A 24,374-nucleotide genomic window follows, 5' to 3' on the forward strand; every position below is an offset into this window, starting at 1 on the left:
TCCAGAACCAGGTGAGTTTTCTCTTTCCTTAAGTATCTGACTTGGGTTGCTTAATATTGTAAATGAAATTTGATGTATTACACTTACCCAGCCCTGTTTCCTCCTCCTTTTCTTCTGTGCCATGAGATGGGCAATTTTTTTTTTTTTTTTTTTTTTTTTGGTGGACGCTGTCCTTTCTTTACCTTTACTTTTTTAAGGGCTTTGGCAACAACTGAGTGCAGACAGAAATGATTTATACTGTTTGGAGGAAAATGTTTTCCGACAGTCTTGTGCTACAGACCCCTTTTTACTCATTCTAGTCACTGTCTTTATGTCTATTTTCCTACTGAGATTGACGACAAATTCCTGAACAAGATTCGGTAGTTACTACCAGCTCGCTGGGCCCATAAATTATTTCTCATGAACTCTTTTGTAATTAATATGTGAAGTGGCTTGGCCCTAATTCTGAAAGTCATATAATATTTGTGGTGTTAAAATATGTCACAACTCAGAAATTATTTTGAAAAAAATTTTGATATGGACTACCTACATTGATGCAAGGCAAAAAGGAACAGTGAGGTTAGATTTAAAACTTAATTTTACTACAAAATCTTTTTAAGTTTCATTACTCTTCCTTATTGAAATCTTTACTGCCCCTCCCCTGAAGCTCTTCCCCCAGATCCTTGGTAGATTTGATTAATATATATCTTCCCACAATAAGCAGTCTGTTTTTGTGTCCTGGTACAACCCAGATGCCAATTCTGTTCTTAAGCTCTCAAAAATTTCATTTGCTTGATAAATCTGACTTGTTTAACTCCACATTTATTAGGTACCCTCACAGTTTCTTCTGCTTTTTCACACCAATTCTTACTCTTTCTTAGATTAGTAGAAAAAGAGAATATAATGGGCCCTGTGGTAGATTTTACGATGCAATAAAAATACTTACTGCCCCTCTCTTCCCAGGCCCCCTAGTTGACACTGAAAATGACATATGTTACTCACATCATATTCCCATTAGACAACTCTGGCTAAGTTAATTATGGCATGGCAGAAACAGCAAACTATATACCAAATTACCTGTGCTCCCCCTTGCATGGTACGGGTTTCCCCTTCATTCCGAACTTCCTATAAAAACTTTCCTAAGCCAAAATAGCGTACAGCCAAGAGTATCCTCCATTTTTTCGGAAAGTTTGCATCGTGCCACTTCACTTTCATGAAAGACCTACGTTAGGGTGGGAACAGCTTTTTTCACAAAAGTGAAAATTATTTTCTGATTTCTTTCAGTTAGCGAAAACAAGTATGAATGTAGGTCTTTTGTAAAAGTGAAGTGGTATAACCAGAACTTTTGGAAAGCACAGGGTTAGCAATATCTCTGGTAAGAAGCAAACCAGCTAGAGGGCGCCTGGGGTGTTATGTTGGGTGAGCGACTCACTTGGGCTCAGGTCGTGCATGATCTCACAATTTGCGAGCGTGAGCCCTGCCTGCCTCGGGCTCGCTGCTGTCAGTACAGAGGCTGCTTCAGATCCTCTATACGCCTCTCCTGCCCCTCCCCCACTCGTGTGTGCGCGTGAGCGCTCTCTCTCTCTCTCTCTCTCTCTCAAAAATAAATAAACATTAAAAACAAAAGAAGAAGCAAACCAGCCTGGGACTACATATCCCTTGCATCTATCTATGTGGGGCCATGTGACTAGTTCTTGCCAACCAAATATGAGTGGAAATGGCATGTGTCCCTTAGAGGCCAAGTTGGTTGCCAAGCAATGTATCTTCTAAATACTCTTTCCCTATTCTGTGGGCTTGATGCAGAAAGATATGATAAAGTTGGAAAATGAAGGAGCTATAAGATGGACGGAGCCTGTTCCCTGAATTACCACTTAGAGGAGAGTTCCACTTAGAGGAGAGTTATAATAAGCCACATCTGTTTTGGACTTCACATGAGGGAGAAAAAAGTTCTGTTGTATCTGAGACATTCTGCATCTTTGAGGGGTAGTTGTTATAGAAGCTAGCATTACTGGGGCGCCTGGGTGGCTCCATCGGTTAAGCGTCCAACTTTAGCTCAGGTCATGATGTCACGGTTCGTGGGTTCGAACCCTGCGTCGGGCTCTGTGCTGACAGCTCAGAGCCTGAGCCTGCTTCGGATTCTGTGTCTCCCTCTCTCTCTGCCCCTCCCCTGCTCATGCTCTGTCTCTGTCTCTCTCTCAAAATAAATAAACATTAAAAAAAAAAGCAGTAGCTAGCATTTACCTTAAGTAATATGCATGATCATCCTTCCCTTAGGCCAGTGATTAGCTTAGGGGTCAGCATAAGACCTCGTACTGGCCAAGGAGAAGTAGAGATCTGCTGGGAGCTTCTGGGAAAGGGTTTTCTTCCTGGTAGAAGGAGGGAGCAGAACAAGGAGCAGCAGTCTGCCACGAACATCTTCACGCCTCTGACCACAGTGGCATGAGGACGGGATGCTGGTGCCACAGCAACCTTCTTAAAGCCAAGACACTCAAAGAAGTGCAGCTCCAGAATCCTGATGTCATTGAGCTGCCTTTGGAGCTTGTCATATATTATATATGGTTAATAAATACCCTAATATTGACGCCAATTTCTGCTACGTGCCTTGGAACCATCTGGTACGCTTATTCTCTATTTAAAAAAACATTCATTTAACAAAGATTTATGGTGGGGCTATTCTGGGACAGTTGGGTGTTGTAGGTGCTGAGGAATCCAAAAGCAAACACAAAAACTAGGGTCTTTGAGAATCTGCTATCTATCTCATGATAGAATGTGGGTCTGGCAGAAAGATATGCAGATCAGAGGACATGGATTTTAATTCATAGATTTCCTTAGTAACAACTGTGTTTATTCACTGACAAATACTTACTGAATACCTGTAGTGGGTGGTAGGAATATTATGCAGTTAGGCAGCCCTGCTATGAAGAAGCTTACAGTGAGAGACGCCGACATTAATCAAAGAATCATGCAAATAAATGTCTCATCCCAAACTATAATACAAAAATACATTACAGCAGATCTGACCTCATTACCCATTACAACTACAAATAATAACTGGGAAACTTGCAAATACAGCTACAAGATGTGTAGATTGGCAAGAGCCTCAAAGGGTTGAATCTGTGTGATTTCCCATAGCGAAACTTTGAGGTGTAGTGGGCCTGGACAAGCACAGGCTGGAAAGCAAACGTTGGATTTGAAGCCTAGCTGTGTGCTTCCTGCTTGTAAGGGGTCTTGCATGAGCAACTTCACCTGTCTTGGTCCTCATGGTAAAGGAACCCCTAATATGAACCTTTAAAGCTATTACAGAAGCTGCTTAAAATTTCCCAAACCTGCTGAGGACTTCAGGCTTTCTCGTGGTAAAGTGAGCATGGCAACAACAGTGCTTATCTCAGAAAGTCATTCCTAAGGTTTGGAGAGAGAATGCGTGGAAAGCCCTTAGTACAATGCCTAGCTAGCTCAGGTCTGGTTCTCCAGGAATAGACGCTGAGACCAGCTAGCATGCAGGAGGTGCATGGGGAGTGAACAGGGGAGTGGAGGAAGCAGGAGGGAAATCTTGGGCTGCAATGCAGCCTCAACAAAGGACTCAAGTGAACGTACAAGGACCTCTGAAGTGAGACATCCCTTCTGAATTGTCTCACTTTGAGGCAAGGATTTTTGTACACCCAAATTATCCATTAGATACAGGCTGCTCAAATGAGGGGGTTTAACCTTAGTAAGGTAGTTTCCTTCAGTCAAAGGCAATTCTTAGGAACTCCACCAACAAGCCTCAGCAACTGTACCTCCAGCATGTGGAAGGACAAATACCTCAGTCTTAAAGAGGAGGTCCATCTAGGTGGTGCACCACAACAGCCACTACAACAGCATTTAATATGAACTTTGTAAAAAAGATTTAATTTTTAAATGATCTCTACACCTAACGTGGGGCTCAAACTCACAACCCTCAGATTAAGAGTCGCATGCTAGGGGCGCCTGGGTGGCTCAGTCACTTAAGCAACTGACTTTGGCTCAGGTCATGATCTCACAGTTCGTGAGTTCGAGCCCTGCATCAGGCTCTGTGCTGATAACTAGGAGTCTGGAGCCTGCTTCAAATTCTGTGTCTCCCTCTTTCTCTGTCCCTCTCCCACTCACACTCTGTTTCTCTCTCAAAAAAAAAATAAAAAAATAAAAAAAATAAAGAGTCACATGCTCTACCGACTGAGCCAGCCAGGAACCCCTAATATGAACCTTTAAAGCTATTATAGCAGCTACTTAAAATTTCCCAAGCCTGCTGAGGACTTAAGGCTTTCTCATCGTCAAAGTATAACTTTGAAAGTTACAACCATAATTCTGCTGCAAATATACGTGAGCGTGTGTCAAAAGCGTGTTCAACTCCATTAGGGAGCAGGATGACAAAACCGGGTCAAGGGAGAATATGGGGACTGCTTGTTTGGCACATGGATGTGGGTACATACACAGCATCACACAATGTGTGTTTAGTGGGGAAACAAATACTGGGATGAGATCACGAAGTTACATACAAAATTGTTTAGTGCCCTACAGGAACAAACAGGCATAATGTTTGGAGTTAGAATTTCTTTTTTTAAAAAAAAATTTTAATGTTTATTTTTGAGAGAGACAGAGCATGGGTGGGGGAGGGGCAGAAAGAGAGGGAGACCCAGAATCCAAAGTAGGCTCCAGGCTCCAAGCTATCAACACAGAGCCTGACGCGGGGCTCGAACTCACGAACTACGAGATCATGACCTGAGCTGAAGTCGGACGCTTAACTGACTGAGCCACCCAGGCGCCCCTCTTTTTCTTTTTTAAATGTTTATTTATTTTCAGAGAGAGAGAGAGCGCACACACGTGATGAGTGGGGGAGGGGCAGAGGGAGAGAGAGGATCACAAGCAGGCTCCTTGCTGCCAACGCAGAGCCCAACACAAGGGCTCAGTCCCACACACTGTAAGATCATCATGACCTGAGCTGAAATCAAGAGTTGGATGCTCAACCAACTGAGCCACCCAGGTGCCCCTGGAGTTAGCTTTTCAATAAGACAAAAGTCAACTGTAACTCTCTGTCTACAAGTGAATAACTCCAGAGACTGTGTCCTAGTCCAGATCACATGGTCAGCAATAGAAAGCTATATTCCCTGAAACTCAGCAGCCCTTGGGCTGCTGTGTTAAGACCATGCTCTAGCAGGTCTTTGAAAGGGCATGCAGTTATCTTTTGGCCTTATTTCCTTGTTCTGGATAATTTCATACCATCAATGAACAATGAATACCTCTTACCAGCCATCAGGGTTGTCACTGCACAGGAGTGACCCCTGTGAACCCTTCCAAAGGTCAGGTCCACTGAGCAAATGAAATGTATCCTTTCCTTCCAGTGGTACCAGTAAAATTCCATTTGTTCTAAAACAACCTTTGCATCCCACTGTGGGGACCACATTCAATCCAACAAGCTCTCCATATGTCTACTGTGCATGCATGACCTAGCTCCTTCTTAGCTCTCACTTCTTTGTTGACAACTTTCCGGTCATTTCAGAGATGAGCTTGCACACACTGCTAGGGAAATGTGATTAAAAGACAAGTAGAGTCAAGGGAGGGCTGTTGCCTCTAATTTGAAAAAGAAGTTACTTTACACAAAGGTTTAATTCCTTGGGACTCTATTCCTCGAATTTTGCATTTCCTGAGATAAGTGGACATGGGGAAAGACTGCCTTAATACTATCTTGGTACTCCAGAAGTCTGGTCACTTTAGACCTTTTCCCTAACATCAACCATCCCTCGAAGCCTATTGGAAGGATTAAACTTTGGCATTTCCTTACTGCCTCACAGAACCTTCTATTAACTGCACAGCTGAAGGGAGGGGTGGGGAGTGAATTCTCTGGGTGTGACATCTTCTGAAGCCTACCAGCTTCCTCGGCCTTTTGCAAGGTGCCCCTCAGACTCTGGGCTGTAGAAGGGGTGATTTCTTTCCACCATTCAAGGAGTGCCCACTGTCTTGGACCCTGACCTGGATCTTAGGGTCAAAAAGAAAATCATTTCTCCCCTAAAATGGGCCATCTGTCCTGGAAACACAAGAGCAAGTAGAACCACCCCACACCCACTAGATTTGATGGCCACTGTTAAAAGGCCTAACTTCAAAGGTTCATGATTTGGTATACGTGCTGCCGAAGCGAGCACAAAAGGTTCATGATTTGGGGGGCACCTGGGTGGCTCAGTTGGTTGAGCTTCTGACTTGATTTTGGCTCAGGTCATGATCCCTGCAATGTGGGATTGAGCTCTGTGTTGGGGCTCCATGCTGAACCTGCTTGGGATTCTCTCTCGCTCTCTCTCTCCCTCTGCCCCTCTCCCCTGCTCACGCTCTCTCTCTCCAAAAAACAACACATAACAACAACAACAACAAAGGTTCATGATTTTCAAATTTCACCCAATCCATGTTTCTCATCGACCTCTAGAAGGTCCATACTGGGCATCTGATAAGTGAGCCTGTATTTGGCATTTGATCCAATATTTATGCACAGAGAATGTGAAACAACACAAAACAGCCCACATAAATCAGGTTACAGAAACACCACACTAATTTGGCCTGTTGGGACAGGAATATGAGGAAGTGAATGGTTCAGGGAATAGTACTTTCAAATCCCATGTTCTTGCTTCTAGGTACAATGAGGACGTGAACTAATAATACAGCCAAGCTCTCCTGCTTCGAGTGAATGGATGGATAAGAAATGCTTGCAAAAGCACAAATGAAAATTAGTGGTGATGGTTGTACAACTTTGTGAACAAATCAAAGACAGAGTTGTATAAAAGAGGGATATTTTTATAGTACGTGAACAATATGTTGACAGTTCATTTTTTAATAAAAGCACACCCAGAACTAGGATTCCCCATGGAGGTTCTGGCCCTTCTCAGCTATAAGCACCTGCTCCAACAAAAACACTTCTGCTGCTCTCAGGGGCAGAAGAACCTGTCAGCTCCCGTGAGGGTACCGAACCTGAGGCCCTGGAGTCAACCCCAGATCTGTCAAATTCCAGCTGTGTGTCTCAAGGAAGTAACCCTCTCCTACCTACCTCATAGCCTGGAGAAGTCTTAAGACCACCTCGCATACAGCAGGAACTGAGGCCACGTTGACTCTTAAGGTCCATTCCTGCAGAAGCGTAAACCATGGCAAGTAGAGGCCACTGCTTCTCACCTCTTGAGATCCTGGCAAATCCTGAGGTGAGGGGAGGGTATCAATTCAAGATCTTTAGAGGCTCATACCAAGCCTTGTGTCTAAAATTTCCACTGAATTAAACTTTGAACCAAAATTGGTACCCACACCTTGGACCCTGCTCATAATTTCCTCATTATATGGGCCCTTATTCACATCCTATCAGAGATGCTAAATTCAGTTGACCCTCAGGAGACACTAAATCACATGCTATCTCTGTATAGGATGAAATAATCCACCCCCATCCCATCATACATTACATTCTTAGTCTCTTGGGTATATCACTGATCTCTATTTTCTATTCCAAATTCTATTTATCAGACTACATTGTTTTAGTTCTGGAAGTTTTATCATATATTTAGCTATTTGTTCAGGGAAATTCTCCATTTTTAAAAGCTCATTTTGTAAGTTTCTTAGCTCTGTGTTCACTCTGTTACATGTACTATACAATTATGCTTACAAGTTGCAAAACAGAAATTCCATTGACTGGGACTCGATTTGATTTACAATACTGCACAAATGTGAGGGCCACCTACTATGTCTACTTCACACACACAGATTTTCCCATCTAGGGACATGACATGTCTTTCCATTTACATGTAATGTCCCCTGATCAAGTTTTAGATTTAGCTTATTTCTACAAACTTTCTGGGGCTTGTGGGGGTCAACTTCCTGTTTATTGTTAATGTGTAAGAAAATTACTGATTTTTCTTTAATAGTTGGCTCACCTGTGAAAGTATTCTAAGAATGAGTTTTTCACTTGTTTCTTTTTGCAGCCCCCTCCCCGCCCAAAGACTATCTGTAAGGCTCCTCTTTTCTATTGCTAAGAGTTCTCATGCTATTTTCTTACATAATTGTCTTTCTTGAACAATACTCAAGAGTGGAGATGGAGGTCACTCTGTCGTGCTCCAAAGTAACGGAGCCTCAATGCATGTTTAGAAACAAAACAGTTCCTTACACTGGCTTTCCAAATTTAGTTTACAAAGCATGTGATTAACAGAAAAGCTGTACATATGAAGAAAAATTCAGAATGTTCACAAAAAATTGCTCTTAGGAGTGCCTGGCAACCACTCTGATCCTGTGGCCAGAGCTCATGAAGACGGAAGCTACTTGTAATGCCACTGTCATAGGCCAGCATACGGAAAGAGGACAGATACTCCTGTGCACTGAACAGAGGCTTTGTCAGCAGAGCTGGGGAGGGCTGTGTTGACTGGATCCCTGGCTTCAGAGACGGCAGCCCAGAAAGTTACCATGAGGGTTCCAACATTCCCATTCCAACATGCCTTTCTGGCTCCTGGTCTTGGCTGGTATTGTCTCTCAGCCTGTATAAAAGCCGTGAATTAGATACAAAAAAAAAAAAAAAAAAAAAAAAAGGCTGGTCTGGTTTTAGCTTACTGGAAAATAGAGGTCACCATACCCAATATAATTCTGTTTAAATGCCATATTGCTATGTGGAATGTTTTCATAGGTTACACTAAGTTAGCCGCATCTTAGCTAGCTAGAATTCCCTCATATCAGTGGTATGAAAGTACATCAACTTTACTGTACTTCGAAGTTCATCATTTCCTAGGGACAGCTCATCACTTAAGCTTATTTCTACAGCTGGCTGTGCTTGGAACTGACAACAGAGAAATTTTAATGAGTTTGACAGGGAAAGGACACCTACGCAGGATTTTTGGGTTTTCTCCACATAGGTTTCAGAAAATCTGATTTGGTTTCAGCACATTTCTTCATCGAGCCTACAGAAACAAACAAAACACTAGCAAGCCATCAGACTCTTCAATGAAAATGTATTTCACATTAAACACAATGAACACATCATGCACACGAGGCATCACCATGGTCACAATGGTGCTATGAGGCACAACAGATCACAACAAAACAAACATTTAGCAAAATAAAACTAAGAAAGATGGTGAGGCATTTTTTGAAAGTCAGACCATGCTATCATTTTCTGTGTGCTTGTCATAAAAGGGATTTCCCCCGATATTCAAGATCAATGGCACTGCATTATTGGAGGCATGTATTTTATTTAATATATACACATACACAAACATACACAGTTTCCATAACTGATAAAGTCTTAAACTGTAGCTGGTTTTAAAAGCACATGAACAAGATTATTATTGAGACTTCTTTTTATCTCCTGGTTGCAAACCTCAGAATTATGGATCTTTTCCAAACTCTTTATTGTACAAGAGTTTCAAAGAAGTTTTCAAACAAAAGACAGTTTCAAAGGAGGTCATTTTAATCTGAAAGTCACATTTCACCACAAGAAAAAAAATTAAGAAAACACATTATATGGCATAAAACACATGAAGTATACATTCTAGTGTCATTGTCCCTTGTTCTGATATTTTTATGTTAGTCTGTTAAAATGACATGTTGGGTCCAGTTCAGGGCCCCCTTGTTCCAGAGCACTATCATTTTCATTTGAGCCTGGTTTCATTAGAGTTGAGCAAACACAGGAGCAAACAAACAAGGGCCCCAAGATCCAAGAGAAAAACAGTAGCAACAACATGAAAACCAACCACCTGTGCATGAGCCCCACAAATCATTCAAGCTTCCTTCAGTCCAAAAGCTACTCGATGGCTTGGATATTTTAAGGGGTAACAATGACAAGATCCTTGCTAGATTCAGGTGCCCGAGTCTATAATAAAATGCATACGTGAACAGAAATCATTCCACATTGCTTAATAGTTTTCTTAATCAACCAGACAATATTCTGTCAGCCCCCCAAGGAGTAATATGGGGCAACGCATTTTGCAGGTGGCTAAGCTTAATAATAAGAAACAGCTTGATAGTAACTTCCAACAAATAAACCACAGAAAAGGGGGAAAACCCTCTGGAATTTCTTCTAAACACAGACAGGGAGATAAGCAGCCCAAGTTCAGTGTAAGTTTAAGTAGAGTTTGAGTCAATGTCTAGAATATTTACAGGAAAAGACATCTAAATGTTTATGTACTCCAACTTTGGGAATAAGAATGGTTATAAGGTGAATTTCCAACACAGAATCACCTGGGTTATTCAGAGGATCACTATGATAATAAAGTAGTATAGGAAGCACTTTATCAGCAGCTGAAGCTCATAAATAGAACTGTAACATGAAACTTCGCTAAAGCCCAACAAGGCCAATGTTTCAAGGTTTCGACCAAGAGTGGTTTCTACCAAGAGTGGCCAGTGTTTGACATACTAACTAGGGATACAGTTACATTTTCATCTAATAATTTGGAATCCAGTGATTTAGGACAACAGAAGCTTCTTCAGAGGACCAGCAGCTTGGATTTGACTACCAGCAGCTTCATGGGGTCTCCAAACACCACCTGTGTCAATCCAAAAACAAAACCAGATGAGATGAATGAAGAGACCACATTGTACCTATTCTTTCTCACTAAAATGATCACTCTGTCTGGAACTTTCTACCTTCTTGATAATTATATAGCAGTATCTTTCAATGGAAGAGCTTCAGCATTTTGGGTGGGACTATTCTATTAGGTGGCCAAATTTTCTGCAGGATACTTAATGTCCCAAGCTCTGCTTTCCAAATGGTATTGCTGCCCCTAGCCACCGTGACAACAAAAACCAACACATTTTAAGATTTCAGTGCAGAACTTATTTTAAGAAGCCAAATGCAGTCAAAACAAACAACAAAACACATGCTTATTTATGTTCACTTGTATCCTATCCTTGATTTTAAGTTTTTAATTCAGTTAACATACAGTGTTATATTAGTTTCAGGTGTACAATATAGTGACTCAATACTTCCATACATCACTTGGTGCCCATCAGAACCGGTGCACTCCATAATCCCCATACCCTATTTCCCTCATCTCCACCGCCCCCTGCTTTCCCCTCTGGTAACCATCAGTTTATTCCCTATAGTTCAGAGTCTGTTTCTTGGTTTGCCCCTTTTTCTCCTCTTTGCTCATTTGTTTTGTTTCTTAAATTCCACATGTGAGTGACATCATATGGTATTTGTCTTTTTCTGACTATTTCACTTAGCATAATACTGACACAGTTTATTCTAAATGTTACCTGTCATACATTCCCTTTTATGTGTCAAAGGGCCACAAGTGCTTTCCTAAGAACAAGAGAAGTGAACTCTTAAGATGCACTATCTACAGCTGATAGCTGAGCACAGGAAGATGTATGCAAAATACAGTGACCTTTGGCCATGTGCCCTCCCCAACCTGTTTCCTCATTTGATTTTATTTATTTAAGTAATCTCTGCACCCACTGTGGGGCTTGAACTCATGACCCCAAGATCGAGAGTCACATGCTCCTCCAACTGAGCCACCCAGGTGCCCCAAAATAGACTTTACTATTTTAAAATAGGCTCTATGCACAACGTGGGGCTTGATCTCACAACCCCATGATCAACAGTCGTGTGCTCTTGGGCCAGCCAGTCAGCCTGTGTTTCCTCATTTGAGAAAGAGAAAGATTGGACTAAATCATATCAGGCATCGAAGCTGTGTTATAGGAGTGGAGCCTCATAAGAAACGAAGTGAGAGAATGCTGAGAATATAAAAATGTTTTCAGAGTCTAAAGTGGGAGGACAACTGGAATTAACTTACGAAAGGATTTGATGATAGATTCTAATTATGTTTTCGTTAATTAAAAAACAAGCCCCAAACTGAAGTAAATCCAATGTAAGGTGTGTATAACTAAATCACACAAACGCAGAGTGTTTATAACCCACTTTGACAAGAAAAAAGGCCAAAGGTGGGGAACAAAAGCTTCAGGACATAAACTTCAGCTCTCCATCTCCCCACTCCCTCAGTGTGATCCAAGAATAGATGTTTGCTTGCAAAGATTCCAGAATGGGTCAAGAGAACAGCAAATCATTTGACCCAATGCTCATCATTATATATGAATGACTGCAGATAGAATGTGGAGTGTCATCGAGTAAAACTAGGGGAGAAATTCACTTTATTAATACCACCTTGTACCACTATTACAGTATTGTCTTTGCCTCTAAAAATGGTGCTACTCCAGATAGATGGTTGGTCAAGCTTGTAGCAGTGCTTCTCAACACACACACCACACACCCATCCACACACCCCCAACAGCAGGGTGGGCATGGTGGGGTGTGGCACTGAAGGCTCTCATACAAAGGATTCACTTAAAATCCATCTCAATTATTGTGTGCGCTGCAGTATATACCATATACAGGTTTCCTCCCATCTGAAAGAATGTTCCTATGAAACCTTTTGTAAGCAGAAATGCCGCAAGGTGAAGAAGCAATTAACTACTATCAACTCATATGGAAAAATTTTTGAGTGTTCCCAGACCCCCAAAATAACCTCTTAGGCTTTTCTTTTACCTTAGAATATATCTTGCTAATGGATGTGTAAAATAATATGAGAGAAAGCACAGATGCTCGCAGACACAGTGCAAAGCTATGGCGGCTGAATGCTGAGTGCAGCTCTCAGGAAGGAGTTTGACGGAGCCACTGTCCCTGTGCAGGGTGCATGCTGCCTCTCAAACAGCTCACTCCAAGACAAACACTGAAGGCTGTTGTTGCATTTTGTCTTTTTTTTTGTAAAAGTGAAAAGTCTCTTTGCACTACTTTCAGTTAATGCAAACAGGTAGTAATGCAGGTCTTTCATAAACTACATTTGGCATAATGTTAAGTTTTGAAAAATGAGTGATACCTCTATTCATATTCACATGTGTATTTTTCAAATAAAACTGACCATTCAGGACACTGAGTGATGTTTATCCCATCTTTACAAACCCCAGTTGGAGAGGTATAAATTTACACTATAACCAAAGGACTGGACTGTACCTTTCATTAAAGAGATGTATTTGTCAACAGAAGGTGTTCAGAGTATTTTCTTGGCCAGGACTGTTAAATCCTTCAATCAAGTTTTTGTTACAGTCATCCAGGCTGAGATTTTCACTGGATCGCTTGGGGTACATGGGCGGGCCAGTGAAATCTAGGAGATCTTGAAGTGCTCGGGCATTACCAGTTCCATTTTGGTCCAGAGACACCCCAGGAATCATTTCACTTACTGGTGAAAATTCTGGGATGGAGATAAGCTCTTCCTTTGAAACAGGACTGGGATGGGGGGAAGGGAGGGACAGTGAAGGAGGGAGGCAGAGAAAAATATGAAAATTAATTCTATTTACAATATTCTGTTACACTACTTTTCTAGAGAAGATGGATTTAGAGACAAAGCTGGTGTGAAACACACTATAAAAAACACAAGTTAGTTCAAATCTGAGACATTGAGAGATAGAAGCCCCCCTCCCAAGGGAAAACAAGGGAAGTGGACTGGGCAGGGATGTGAAGGCCAAGCTCACACTGCCCACAGGAAGAAAGAAAATAAAAACCACAGGTACCAGCACTCTACTGCAGAGAAGCCAACCACTTCCAAAACCTTCAAAATGGGAAACCCAAACAGAAAGCAAATGTTAGAAGTTAAAACAGAGCTGAGGAAGGGCCCTAATCAGCACCAGGGTTCCTGGTGCTGTTTCTCTTTAGCAGTGCTACCTTGGACAAGCTGTTTTTTCTCCCTGCCAGCCGCAGTTTCCACTGCTGTACAACGAGATGAACAATCATTTCTCCCTATCGGGGTTCCTGTGAGCATGACGTGATCATACTGAGGAAGTCTGTGCAGCCTGCAGTAAATGTTCAGTTTAGGTGGGGGCCATTGTTAAGAAGGACCCCACCATGCACCCAGTCACCTGCAGAGCAAATCTCTCCCATGCTCCCTCTCTAAAGTGAGGCCCCACTCTACCCTGACTTATCTAGCTCCTGCCCAGTGGGTATGGCTCTCTCTCTCTCTTCAACCTAGAGATGGAAGAAGGAGTTTCATAGCTGGGTCAACCACAGGCCTAGCTCAGATGAGGTGGGCTGGGATGTGAGGTCCTGACCCTGGGGGTCTTTCTTAATAGCCAGAGTAAGGTTGCTGCCAAGTTTGTCTGTTCTTTTCTTCCTTGATAAGATCTGAGAGAAGAATCTACAAAAACCAGGTGAACTGAAGAAACTGAGAAAATCCATTTCCCTCATACTCAACCTAGTTACAAGGCAGTAGAAGACCTAACACCACTTGTGGTGGCTGGAGCCTGGACAAACTGCCCCATCAGCAGAAGCACCCACCCTATCTCCACCTTGCCTCACCTCCATTCCCTGGCCTTCAACAGCTGGTCAGATCGTGAGGAGGAGAAAATGCTACAAGCTTGGGTGCAACCTCCAAGAGTCACCTTTCTTTAAATGCAGAGGTGGCCACAGGAGAACTCAGAGTACACACTGAGCCCCTTCACTTTCTTGAACCCTGGCTGATGCTGTGTCTTATCGTCTTCCCCACACCCAGAGACATAAGGAATAAGTAGAGGTAGGTTCAACACGGGGAGGGGGAGAGATGCTGTGTTAATGTTTAAGATGCCTCTGCTGTTTCACCCTAGGGCCTAAGCAGATGGACAGCAATGGAGGCAAGGGTTGTCTCCATAGAATTTGCTCTACTGGTGATGGGGTGCTGGACCCTGGGTTTGTACATATCTGGCTTAAGGCCAGGGTGCACAAGCTAGGACATTTACAATCACTGTGCCCTAGGAAAGACCCTCCTCCCCAGACCCCACCCCCAAAGAGAAAGCTGAGAATTCACAGCCAAGGAGAAAAGGTTAACCTCTGGCCACCTGGAGCTCTGGCAGAACTTTTGTAAAACACTGTCACTGCCTCCTGGCTCAGATAGCTGCCCCCACTCCAATTGCCCTGCCCAAGGCTCTCTGTTTCAGTGTCTCTGTCTCAACCACATGCTAACTGAATTTGCCTTTTGTCTGAGATTAATTTGCCAGGTGAATTGTTTAAGATTTTAGTATCTGGAATCAGATTAGATCTTTTATCAAGTCTCCAATGACAAGACTACTTAAACATAAGACACTGGACACAGTGAGTCCTGTTGGTGCCCCACTCAGACCCCACTGATGTGTAGGTGCATCCGTCTCCCAGCTGCACAGAGAGCTGGCTGCTAATAGCTCATAGTTGCCACCCTTTCTCTGGACAACTGCCTTTGGCTGACAGGAGTCCTACGCCCACAGAAGTTACAACTGCATCCCTACCTTGGGTGACCACACTCAATGGCTGATGGGTAGAGTGGCACGAAGGCTGCCTCCCTTAATCAGACCACCCTCTAGTGGAAATTCATCCTCCAGAGCTCCCATAGGACCAGCTAAAACAGAATCCTTGCTTAGTGACTTCCCCTGCTTCATACTCCTTCCCACCCTCCACTTGCTTGTGAGAACTCTTTCCCGATAAATCCCATGCCTTAGAATACCTGTCTCAGGCTCTACTTCTAAAGAACCTGACCCAACACACTAATATACCACTGATAGCTTTTGTGAATGGCAATCGAACCTCCTTTAGTTGATTTAGGTATGTAAAAGATGAAAAAAATCAACAAAGAGGCAGCGGAGGTGTTTGGAGAAGAGATGAGGCTCACATGCAAAATAAACCAGCTTACCTCACATCCATAGACTGAACTTCTTCAGTTGAGTCATCCAGGCTGTTTGATTTCCCATCAAGGGTGTCTAGATGAACAAGTCCCCCAACTGGTTTAAGCCCATTAGAGAAAACGTCTCGAGGAAAAGTTTCTGGGGCAGTACGCCCCACACCGTTAACTTCCTGGCAGGTGTTCAACCCATTTATTTCTGATTGAGAACACAAAGTCATTCTGTTAATCACAAAATACCAGAACAATGAAATAGCAGGGGAAATATATATTGAGACAATTAATTTAATCCTCTGCTTTACCAACAGTCCAACATCCTTTTGCAAAAAGAACCCGATGTCATCAGCTTCAGAGAGAAAAGAAGACAAATGACATCATCAGTGTCTGTGCAGGGCTCATGACCCACCCAGGAGGCTTGGTGTCATATACTGTGCAGGTCCCCAGGCTCTGTGTAGCATTTTCTTGGGCCCCAAGGCAAAGGAGAGATGTAGAGTACCTCTGAGATGGACATGCCTTTCTGACTTTGGCTGCCATGATATATTCACATCTAAGGAGGGGTTTTCTTTGAGAGAGAGAGAGAGAGGGAGAGATGGAGGGAGGGAGAGGGAGGAAGAGCGCAGAAAGAGAGAGAGCATGAATGAGAATCCCAAGCAGGCTTCATACTCAGTGAAGAGTCTGATGTGGGGCTTGATCCCATGACCCTGGGATCATGACTTAAGCCTGAATCAAGAGTTGGGACAGTCAACCAACTGAGCCACTCAGGTGCCCCTCACATCTAATGAGTTTTAAGTATACATGAGAGAGAAGAGCTGGACTGTCCAGCTCTCCTGTGTGGAAGACAGGAGAAACCACTGTAGAATAGCAGAATCGGTTCTGAATAGAACCTGATCAGCTGTTAACCTCCCTGGAAACTAGCATGGGACTCCAGGTGGCCGGCTTCCTGTGCTGGGACTATTAAAGTAACCGAAGACCCCAGAGCTTTCTGAATGGACCTGACAGACCTGTACTGGAGATGGAGACTCCCCCAGGAGGAAAACTACACAGTGCCCTTACAGGAATAATGTTCTTAAGACCCATGGGTGTTCATCCCCGCAGGAAGTGCTTTGAGCCCTCACCTGCTGAAAGGAAGAACCCAAGAACCAGCCCTCACACTCACCTATTTTGTTCGGGACAACTGGTTTTGTCTTATTTTCCACACACACAGGCAACTGAAGCTCTACTTTTGGGTCTTCTTTCTAAAAACAGAGGGAAGGATGACTTTACATACAAAGACAAGCACTTTTGAAAAGCATCAAAGGATATTCAGAACTGTGCTGAACCATCTGCCTATTCCATGCTAATTCTTTGAATCTTCTGGGCTTATTACAAGTTAACTGTATTTCCCTTATCAATATGTCACCATTTTCTTTTTTATTCATGGACTACTGTGCCTCTCTCTGCATCCACAACCCAACTCCTCAAATTTTTTATTACCACCCTGTCTCTGAAACTCCTCTCTTAGACTCCTCTTTCCATCCAAGTACCTGTAGCCTCCTTAATCTAGCCAGGAACAAAGCAGGAAGAGTTCGTTTTTTCTGGCTGTTCCTCTCCAAGACCTACAATTCCACTGAACATACTGTGCCATTCTCCTCAGTCCATAAACTATCAAAATGGCACTCTGAACACCTACCTTCACTTCTGGAGACACATCACTCTTCCTTGTTCTCTTCATGATTTCATCTATTCTCTGGAAACCAAAAAGGACCAGGTAAGAGGACTATAATACCAAATGAACATAAAAGCAGCTGGGTCTATATGTGATTTTACATATCTCAGAAAACTCGTAAGAGAGAAATGTCAGAAGAGGATAATGAGTACAGAAAGGTTTCCATTGGTTTTGCAGATACACACCTCTGCCCTATGGACAAGGTCAAATGCTTGAAAAGTGAACTAGTATTTGGAATCGACATTCAGTTTATATCCCACCTTTTTCCTTCCTCTCCTTAGGTTACCTAAAAACAACAGATCACTACCTGCCATTCTAGAGGACCACCCTAGAGAAAGTGAGGGTGAGGTGCAGGTCATGAAGGGATGCCAGAGATTGATCTCCTAGCTCCCAGACCTAATTCAGTACAAAGCTTAGGCTGGATCTAGGACACCACGGGAATGGAGCTTTATTTATAATCAGCCTCCTTAAACCCAACTTTATCCCTAATTACATTAAATGTAAATGGACAAAAGCACCCCAATGAAAAGCCAAAGGCCATCAAACTGGATTCAAATAACAAGTCCTAACTTTATGCTGTTTACAAGAGACATATTTGTAAGGAAACACATAGGTTCAAAGTAAAAGGATGGACAAATATTTACGATGCAGACAGTGAACATAAAAAGGCTGACAAAGTGGAAAAAAAAAGTCTGACAAAGTGGACTTTAATACAATTATTAATGGAGATAGAGATATACTAATGATAAAAGGGTCAATTTAACAGGAGAATTTAATAATCTGAAATATGTATTCACCTAACAGTAGAGCTTCAAAACGTTTAAAACAAAAGTTGATAGAACTGGAAGGAGAAATGGATAAATACATAATCACAGAGAGAACTTTTAACACTCTTCTCTCAGTTACTAAGAGAACAAGATGACAGAAAACCAACAAAGATACAGAAGATGTGAACAGCACTATCAACAAATTTGACCTAATTAGACAATTCTAAGATCACTCTACCGAACAACTGCAGAACAGAACTGGATTGATTTCCTGTTCCTGCCTCACCCTAACTCCTCCTGATCCTGAGCCCTTACCTTCTTCCTCTCCAGGCGCTCCTGCTCAATCTGCAGCATGATCTGTTCTCTTTCTAGACGCATCTGTTTAGCTGCCTCCTTGGCCTTTGCTTCTGCTGCTTCCTTCTGATAGAAATAGGGAAACCAAGGCATAAACTTTACTAAGCTGAGAAAACACTGTAGTGGGATTCCCTGGGATATGCACGTGTTCTTCTACCTTATCAGCTACCTCAAAGTAGATGCTGCTCCAATATTCAGTGTGGATTTACACAGCCTGCTCTATGATGTAGTAGACACGGCTGGGCCTCACTCATATACTCTGGGTCCATCATGCAAATTACCTGCAGACAGTTTCCATACTGCCTGCCAAGGTCTTTCTGTGTCTGAGGGTAGTCTCTGGCCATGTGCACATGGCTAGGTGTTTCAGACAGTTAATTACCCAAGGAGTGACCTTCAACCATGAGAGATAGAAGTTGGCAGATAAACAATCCAGTTTCCTCACCCCTCAGAGAGACAATTCTAAGGCATATTCCACAGTCTCTGGGAGAGTCCCAAAGGCATTAGCTCCCAGTGGTCCACAGTAAGCCACTCATCAGTGCACTTATACTGGCTTTCCTCTCACTCTCCTACCAGCTTCCTGGGATCTTCTCCCAAATAAACTCCTGGCACCCAAATTCTCATCCCAGGATCTTCCTTCTGGGGAATGTGAACTGACATACAGCAAACATTACAAACTTCACTTTTATTGCCCAAAGTAACTCATACTTAATAACCATCCCAGTTAGTTTAAGAGAAAACTTCAAGCAAACATTATGAATCATTCAAATTTAACTAATTTTACCTAATATTAACTAAAGCTCTTGAGGAGAGTCCATATGAAGACTTATACTATACCTGCTTTTCAATCATGGCTTTTTCTTGCTTTTCTTTTTCTTGTTTTTCCTTTTCTTGCTCTTCTTTTAACAACAGCTCCTCCTTGGCCTTCCTCTTAGCCTCCTCTTCTGCCTTTCTTTTTTCTTCCTCTTCCTGCCGTTTCTTTTCCTCCTCCTGCTTACGGGCTTCCTCTTCTAGGCGAAGCCTTTCCTCCTCTGCCTTTCTTTTCAATTCCTCTCTCTCCAGCCTTTTGAGAACATAACTGTTGTTAGAAGATGATGACATGCTCAAAAGGCAAACTGCCAAAGAACTGTGTGCCAACAGGAGAGCATAACACACGGCACACAGACGTGTGAACTTGAATTAGCATCCACTCAAGAAATTGACTCATCCTTCCCGGAAAGCAACTTCAGTCTATACGTTATAAAAAAAATTAACCAAGGTTGACTTTAAATTCTGTTATACAAAGAGTAATGATGTACTGATTTGAGAACACACCATAATGAAGACATAAATGCTCCCTAGTCAATCTACAAATGACCACAGTCCCACCATTCTTACTTAATGACAATTCTTTGAAAAACTAAGTGAAATATTTAAACCTAATTGAAGCTGAAAAAAACTAGAAATGTCTCAATGGCTACAACTGTGCCAGTTGGCAACTTAAAGAGCAGTGACTATGTGCTCAATAAGTTTACTTTGGGTTCTAACTGCTGTGTTAGTTCTGAAGCGGCAAGTAGAAGAAAGTATTCAACAGAACTCTTATATTTAATATAGAAATTCAAACATCTATTTCTCATTTGTATTACCAATATTTAAAAATCTTTTAGCTTTTATTCGTTGCTATATGAAAATTAAATGACATTTAGACATTTTTCATCCACAGATGAACAGTTGATGATATAATGCTAAAGAGCTCCAAGCAGTGAGGGAAAACCCTATGAAGTCTAAGCAGTTGTTTTTACATTTCTAACATTCTTCCTAGTCACAAGTGTGTCGCTTTCCTCATCTATGAAAAAATGTGAGTAATCATACTCATCTTGCAGTGTGTTACTGAATGACAATGTGACATATGGGCAAGATCAAGACTGTACCTGATTGTACCACTCACTGTGTACCCCTTCCTTGGAAAGTCACTCAACATTTCTGATGCCCGTTAAAAAAAAATAAAACAGGAATAGCTATACTACTGGGTCCATGACATCATTGTGAGAACTAAATGATATAATGTAAGGGAAGCACTTGGCATAATACCTGGCCCTAAGAAGATTCTCAAATGCACGCCCTTGTAAGCATATCTATAAATCTGTATACTTTTCAGACATCACCTTTATACAAAAGCAGGGGTCACTAACTTACTGGGGTATTGTTACATTTTTATAAAAAGTCAGGACTTAAAAAGGATATCCTGCAGGAACTGTGGAGGCAATTAGCCTATATGTCACCAAAGAAATATTTACATTTTTTTAACGTTTATTTATTTTTGAGAGAGAGAGTGAGCATGAGTTGGGGAGGGGCAGAGAGAGGGAGACAGAGGATCCAAAGAAGGCTCTTCACTGTAAGCACAGAGTCTGATGTAGGGCTCAAACTCACAAACTGTGAGATCATGACCTGAGCTGAAATCAAGAGTCGGATGCTTAAATGACTGAGCCACCCAGGCGCCCCCACCCCGCCCCCACCAAAGAAATATTTTAAAAGGTAAAGAGATACTTAGAGACATTAGCCCAGGACTATAATAGTATGTAACATATTCTATATTTGCCAAGACTGTGATGCCTAAAAGCACTGCTGGAACAATGGAAATTATTAACAAATATTCTAGGGAACTCTGGCCAAGAGCATTATGGGGCCTAATCAGAAAGAAACTCCAGTTCTTAGATTCCTCAATGGAAGACTAAGTATGTCTAACACAAGATTATCAAAATGTCAATAACAAAGTTTATCCTAAGATTAAACAGGACACTATTTTAGTTCCTAACCCTCACCTGATGAGATGGTTTTAATTGTCCCCAAGGAACTAATACATAAAGGATACAGTGTTTATGAATTAATGCACAAGCTACTTCATCTTTAGCTTCAGGATCTGAAAAGCGTTCTGTTTCTTCTGTTTCACCATGAGGACTTCAGAGGTGCCCAATGCATACACAAACAGTAAGTAACACATCCCCTTGGCTCCAAAGTCTCCATAATCTCTATCATTATGCACAACACACATTCCTCCTCCCCACAGGCCCATTAGCTCTACCTTGTCCCTCCTGTTACAGACAGAATACCCTCCATTAACCAAACTCTGCTTTCTCCAAATTAGGTCAAAACTAGCTTCCCGCGTGAAACCGAGTCCCTCAATATCCTCTCCAAGGATGAGTATTCTTTATCTGCTTAAAAAAACAGACAACATGGATTTGGTCATTTCTCCACAGTCATGCTGCTGCAGACTGCCCCACCCCCTTGCCCTTGCCATCATTACCAAGTTCCTTCTGGAGTTCACAACTCCAGAACTGCATGAAGTTCTCTCACCCCTCTGTTTTTATTCCTGTCACCTACTCCAAACCCATCCCCCTTCCTTGCCAGGGAGAAAGTACCAAAAACCTATGCATCATGGTCATCATTCAACATTTAGCAGATGCATCCTTTATCCCTGTCACTGGCTGCTGGTGAGGGTCTTGCACATCTCTGACACATGCTCAGCCTTGAACTACTTACTCCATCTGTGGACAAGGATGGGGGTTTTGCTATTCTCTCCTGTGTGCTTAAAAGTTTTCATTAAAAAAACAAAAAACAAAAAACAGGCCTTCCTAAAGAAGGAAGAAAGAGCTCAGATACACAACCTAACCTTACGCCATAAGGAGCTGGAAAAAGAACAGCAAATAAAACCCAAAACCAGCAGAAGACAGGAAATAATAAAGATTAGAGCAGAAATTAATGCTGTCGAAACCAAAAAAAAAACAAAAAAACAAAAAAACAAAAACCAGTAGAACAGATCAATGAAACCAGAAGCTGGTTCTTTGAAAGAATTAACAAAATTGATAAACCACTAGCCAGTTTGGTCAAGGAAAAAAAGGAAAGGACCCAAATAAGTAAAATCAAGAATGAAAGAGAAATCACAACCAACACAACAGAAATAAAAACAATAATGAGAGAATATTATGAGCAATTATATGCCAATAAAACGGGCAATCTGGAAGAAATGGACAAATTCCTAGAAACATATACACTACCAAAACTGAAACAGGAAGAAATAAAAAATTTAAACAGACCCATAACCAGTAAGGAAATCAAATTAGTAATGAAAAATCTGCCAAAAACAAGAGTCCAGGACCAGATGGCTTTCCAGGGGAATTCTACCAAACATTTAAGAGTTAACACCTATTCTCTTGAAACTGTTCCAAAAAATAGAAATGGAAGGAAAACTTCCAAATTCTTTCTATGAAGTCAGCATTACCTTGATTCCAAAACCAGATAGAGACCACACTAAAAAAGAGAACTATAGACCAATTTCCCTGATGAACGTGGATGCAAAAATCCTCAACAAGATATTAGCCAACTGGATCCAACAATACATTAAAAAAATCATCCACCACGACCAAGTGGGATTTATACCTGGGATGCAGGGCAGGTTCAATATCCGCAAAACAATTAACGTGATTCATCACATCAATAAAAGAAAGGACAAGAACCATATGATCCTCTCAATAGATGCAGAGAAAGCATTTGACAAAATACAGCATCCTTTCTTGATAAAAACCCTCAAGAAAGTAGGGATAGAAGGATCATACCTCGAGATCATAAAAGCCATATATAAACGACCCAACGCTAATACCATCTTCAATGGGGAAAAACTGAGAGCTTTCCCTCTAAGGTCAGGAACAAGACAGGGATGGCCACTCTCGCCACTGTTATTCAACATAGTATTGGAAGTCTTAGCCTCTGCAATCAGACAACACAAAGAAATAAAAGGCATCCAAATCGGCCAAGAGGAGGTCAAACTTTCACTCTTCGCAGATGACATGATACTCTGTATGGAAAACACAAAAGATTCCACCAAAAAACTGCTAGAACTGATTCATGAATTCAGCAAAGTTGCAGGATATAAAATCAATGCACACAAATCGGTTGCATTCCTATACACCAACAATGAAGTGACAGAGAAATCAAGGAATCGATCCCATTTACAGTTGCACCAAAACCCATAAAATACCTAGGAATAAATCTAACCAAAGAGGTGAAAAATCTATACACGGAAAACTATAGAAAGCTTATGAAAGAAACTGAAGAAGACACAAAGAAATGGAAAAAGATTCCATGCTCCTGGATAGGAAGAACAAATATTGTTAAAATGTCGATACTCCCCAAAGTAATCTACATATTCAGTGCAATCCCTATCAAAGTAACACCAGCATTCTTCACAGAGCTAGCACAAATAATCCTAAAATTTGTATGGAACCAGAAAAGACCCCAAATAGCCAAAGCAATCTTGAAGAAGAAAACCAAAGCAGGAGGCATCACAATCCCAGAATTCAAGCTATACTAGAAAGCTGTAATCATCAAGACAGTATGGTATTGGCATAAGAACAGACACTCAGATCAATGGAACAGAATAGAGAACCCAGAAATGGACCCACAAACGTATGGGCAACTAATCTTTGACAAAGCAGGAAAGAATAGCCAATGGAATAAAGACAGTCTCTTCAGCAAGTGGTGCTGGGAAAACTGGACAGCGACATGCAGAAGAATGAACCTGGACCACTTTCTTACACCATACACAAAAATAAACTCGAAATGGATGAAAGACCTCAATGTAAGACAGGAAGCCATCAAAATCCTCGAGGAGAAAGCAGGCAAATACCTCTTTGATCTTGCCCGCCCGCAGCAATTTCTTACTCAACACGTCTCTGGAGACAAGGGAAACAAAAGCAAAAATGAACTACTGGGACCTCATCAAAATAAAAAGCTTCTGCACAGCGAAGGAAACCATCAGCAAAACTAAAAGGCAACTGACAGAATGGGAGAAGATGTTTGCAAATGACATATCAGATAAAGGGTTAGTATCCAAAATCTACAAAGAACTTCTCAAACTCAACACCCAAAAAACAAATAATCCAGTGAAGAAATGGGCAA

The 24,374-nt window shown here is 41.8% G+C and overlaps 1 protein-coding gene across 1 annotated transcript in view; it reads right to left on the reverse strand.

Moving 5' to 3' along the window:
- Window positions 1-8,947: 8,947 nt before the first annotated feature.
- Window positions 8,948-24,374, reverse strand: part of MAP7D2 (MAP7 domain containing 2) — a 113,292-nt gene continuing 97,865 nt past the window's right edge. The window contains exons 12-18 of the mRNA XM_049643566.1: window positions 19,278-19,503; window positions 18,405-18,509; window positions 17,287-17,343; window positions 16,774-16,852; window positions 15,630-15,816; window positions 12,953-13,225; window positions 8,948-10,487 (exon numbers count right to left, since the gene is read on the reverse strand). Of these exons, the coding sequence (XP_049499523.1) occupies window positions 12,976-13,225; window positions 15,630-15,816; window positions 16,774-16,852; window positions 17,287-17,343; window positions 18,405-18,509; window positions 19,278-19,503 (904 nt within the window). The 3' untranslated portion in view covers window positions 8,948-10,487; window positions 12,953-12,975. The remainder of the gene's footprint in view (window positions 10,488-12,952; window positions 13,226-15,629; window positions 15,817-16,773; window positions 16,853-17,286; window positions 17,344-18,404; window positions 18,510-19,277; window positions 19,504-24,374) is intronic.

Source organism: Panthera uncia, chromosome X, assembly GCF_023721935.1.
Source record: "Panthera uncia isolate 11264 chromosome X, Puncia_PCG_1.0, whole genome shotgun sequence".
NCBI lineage: Eukaryota > Metazoa > Chordata > Mammalia > Carnivora > Felidae > Panthera > Panthera uncia.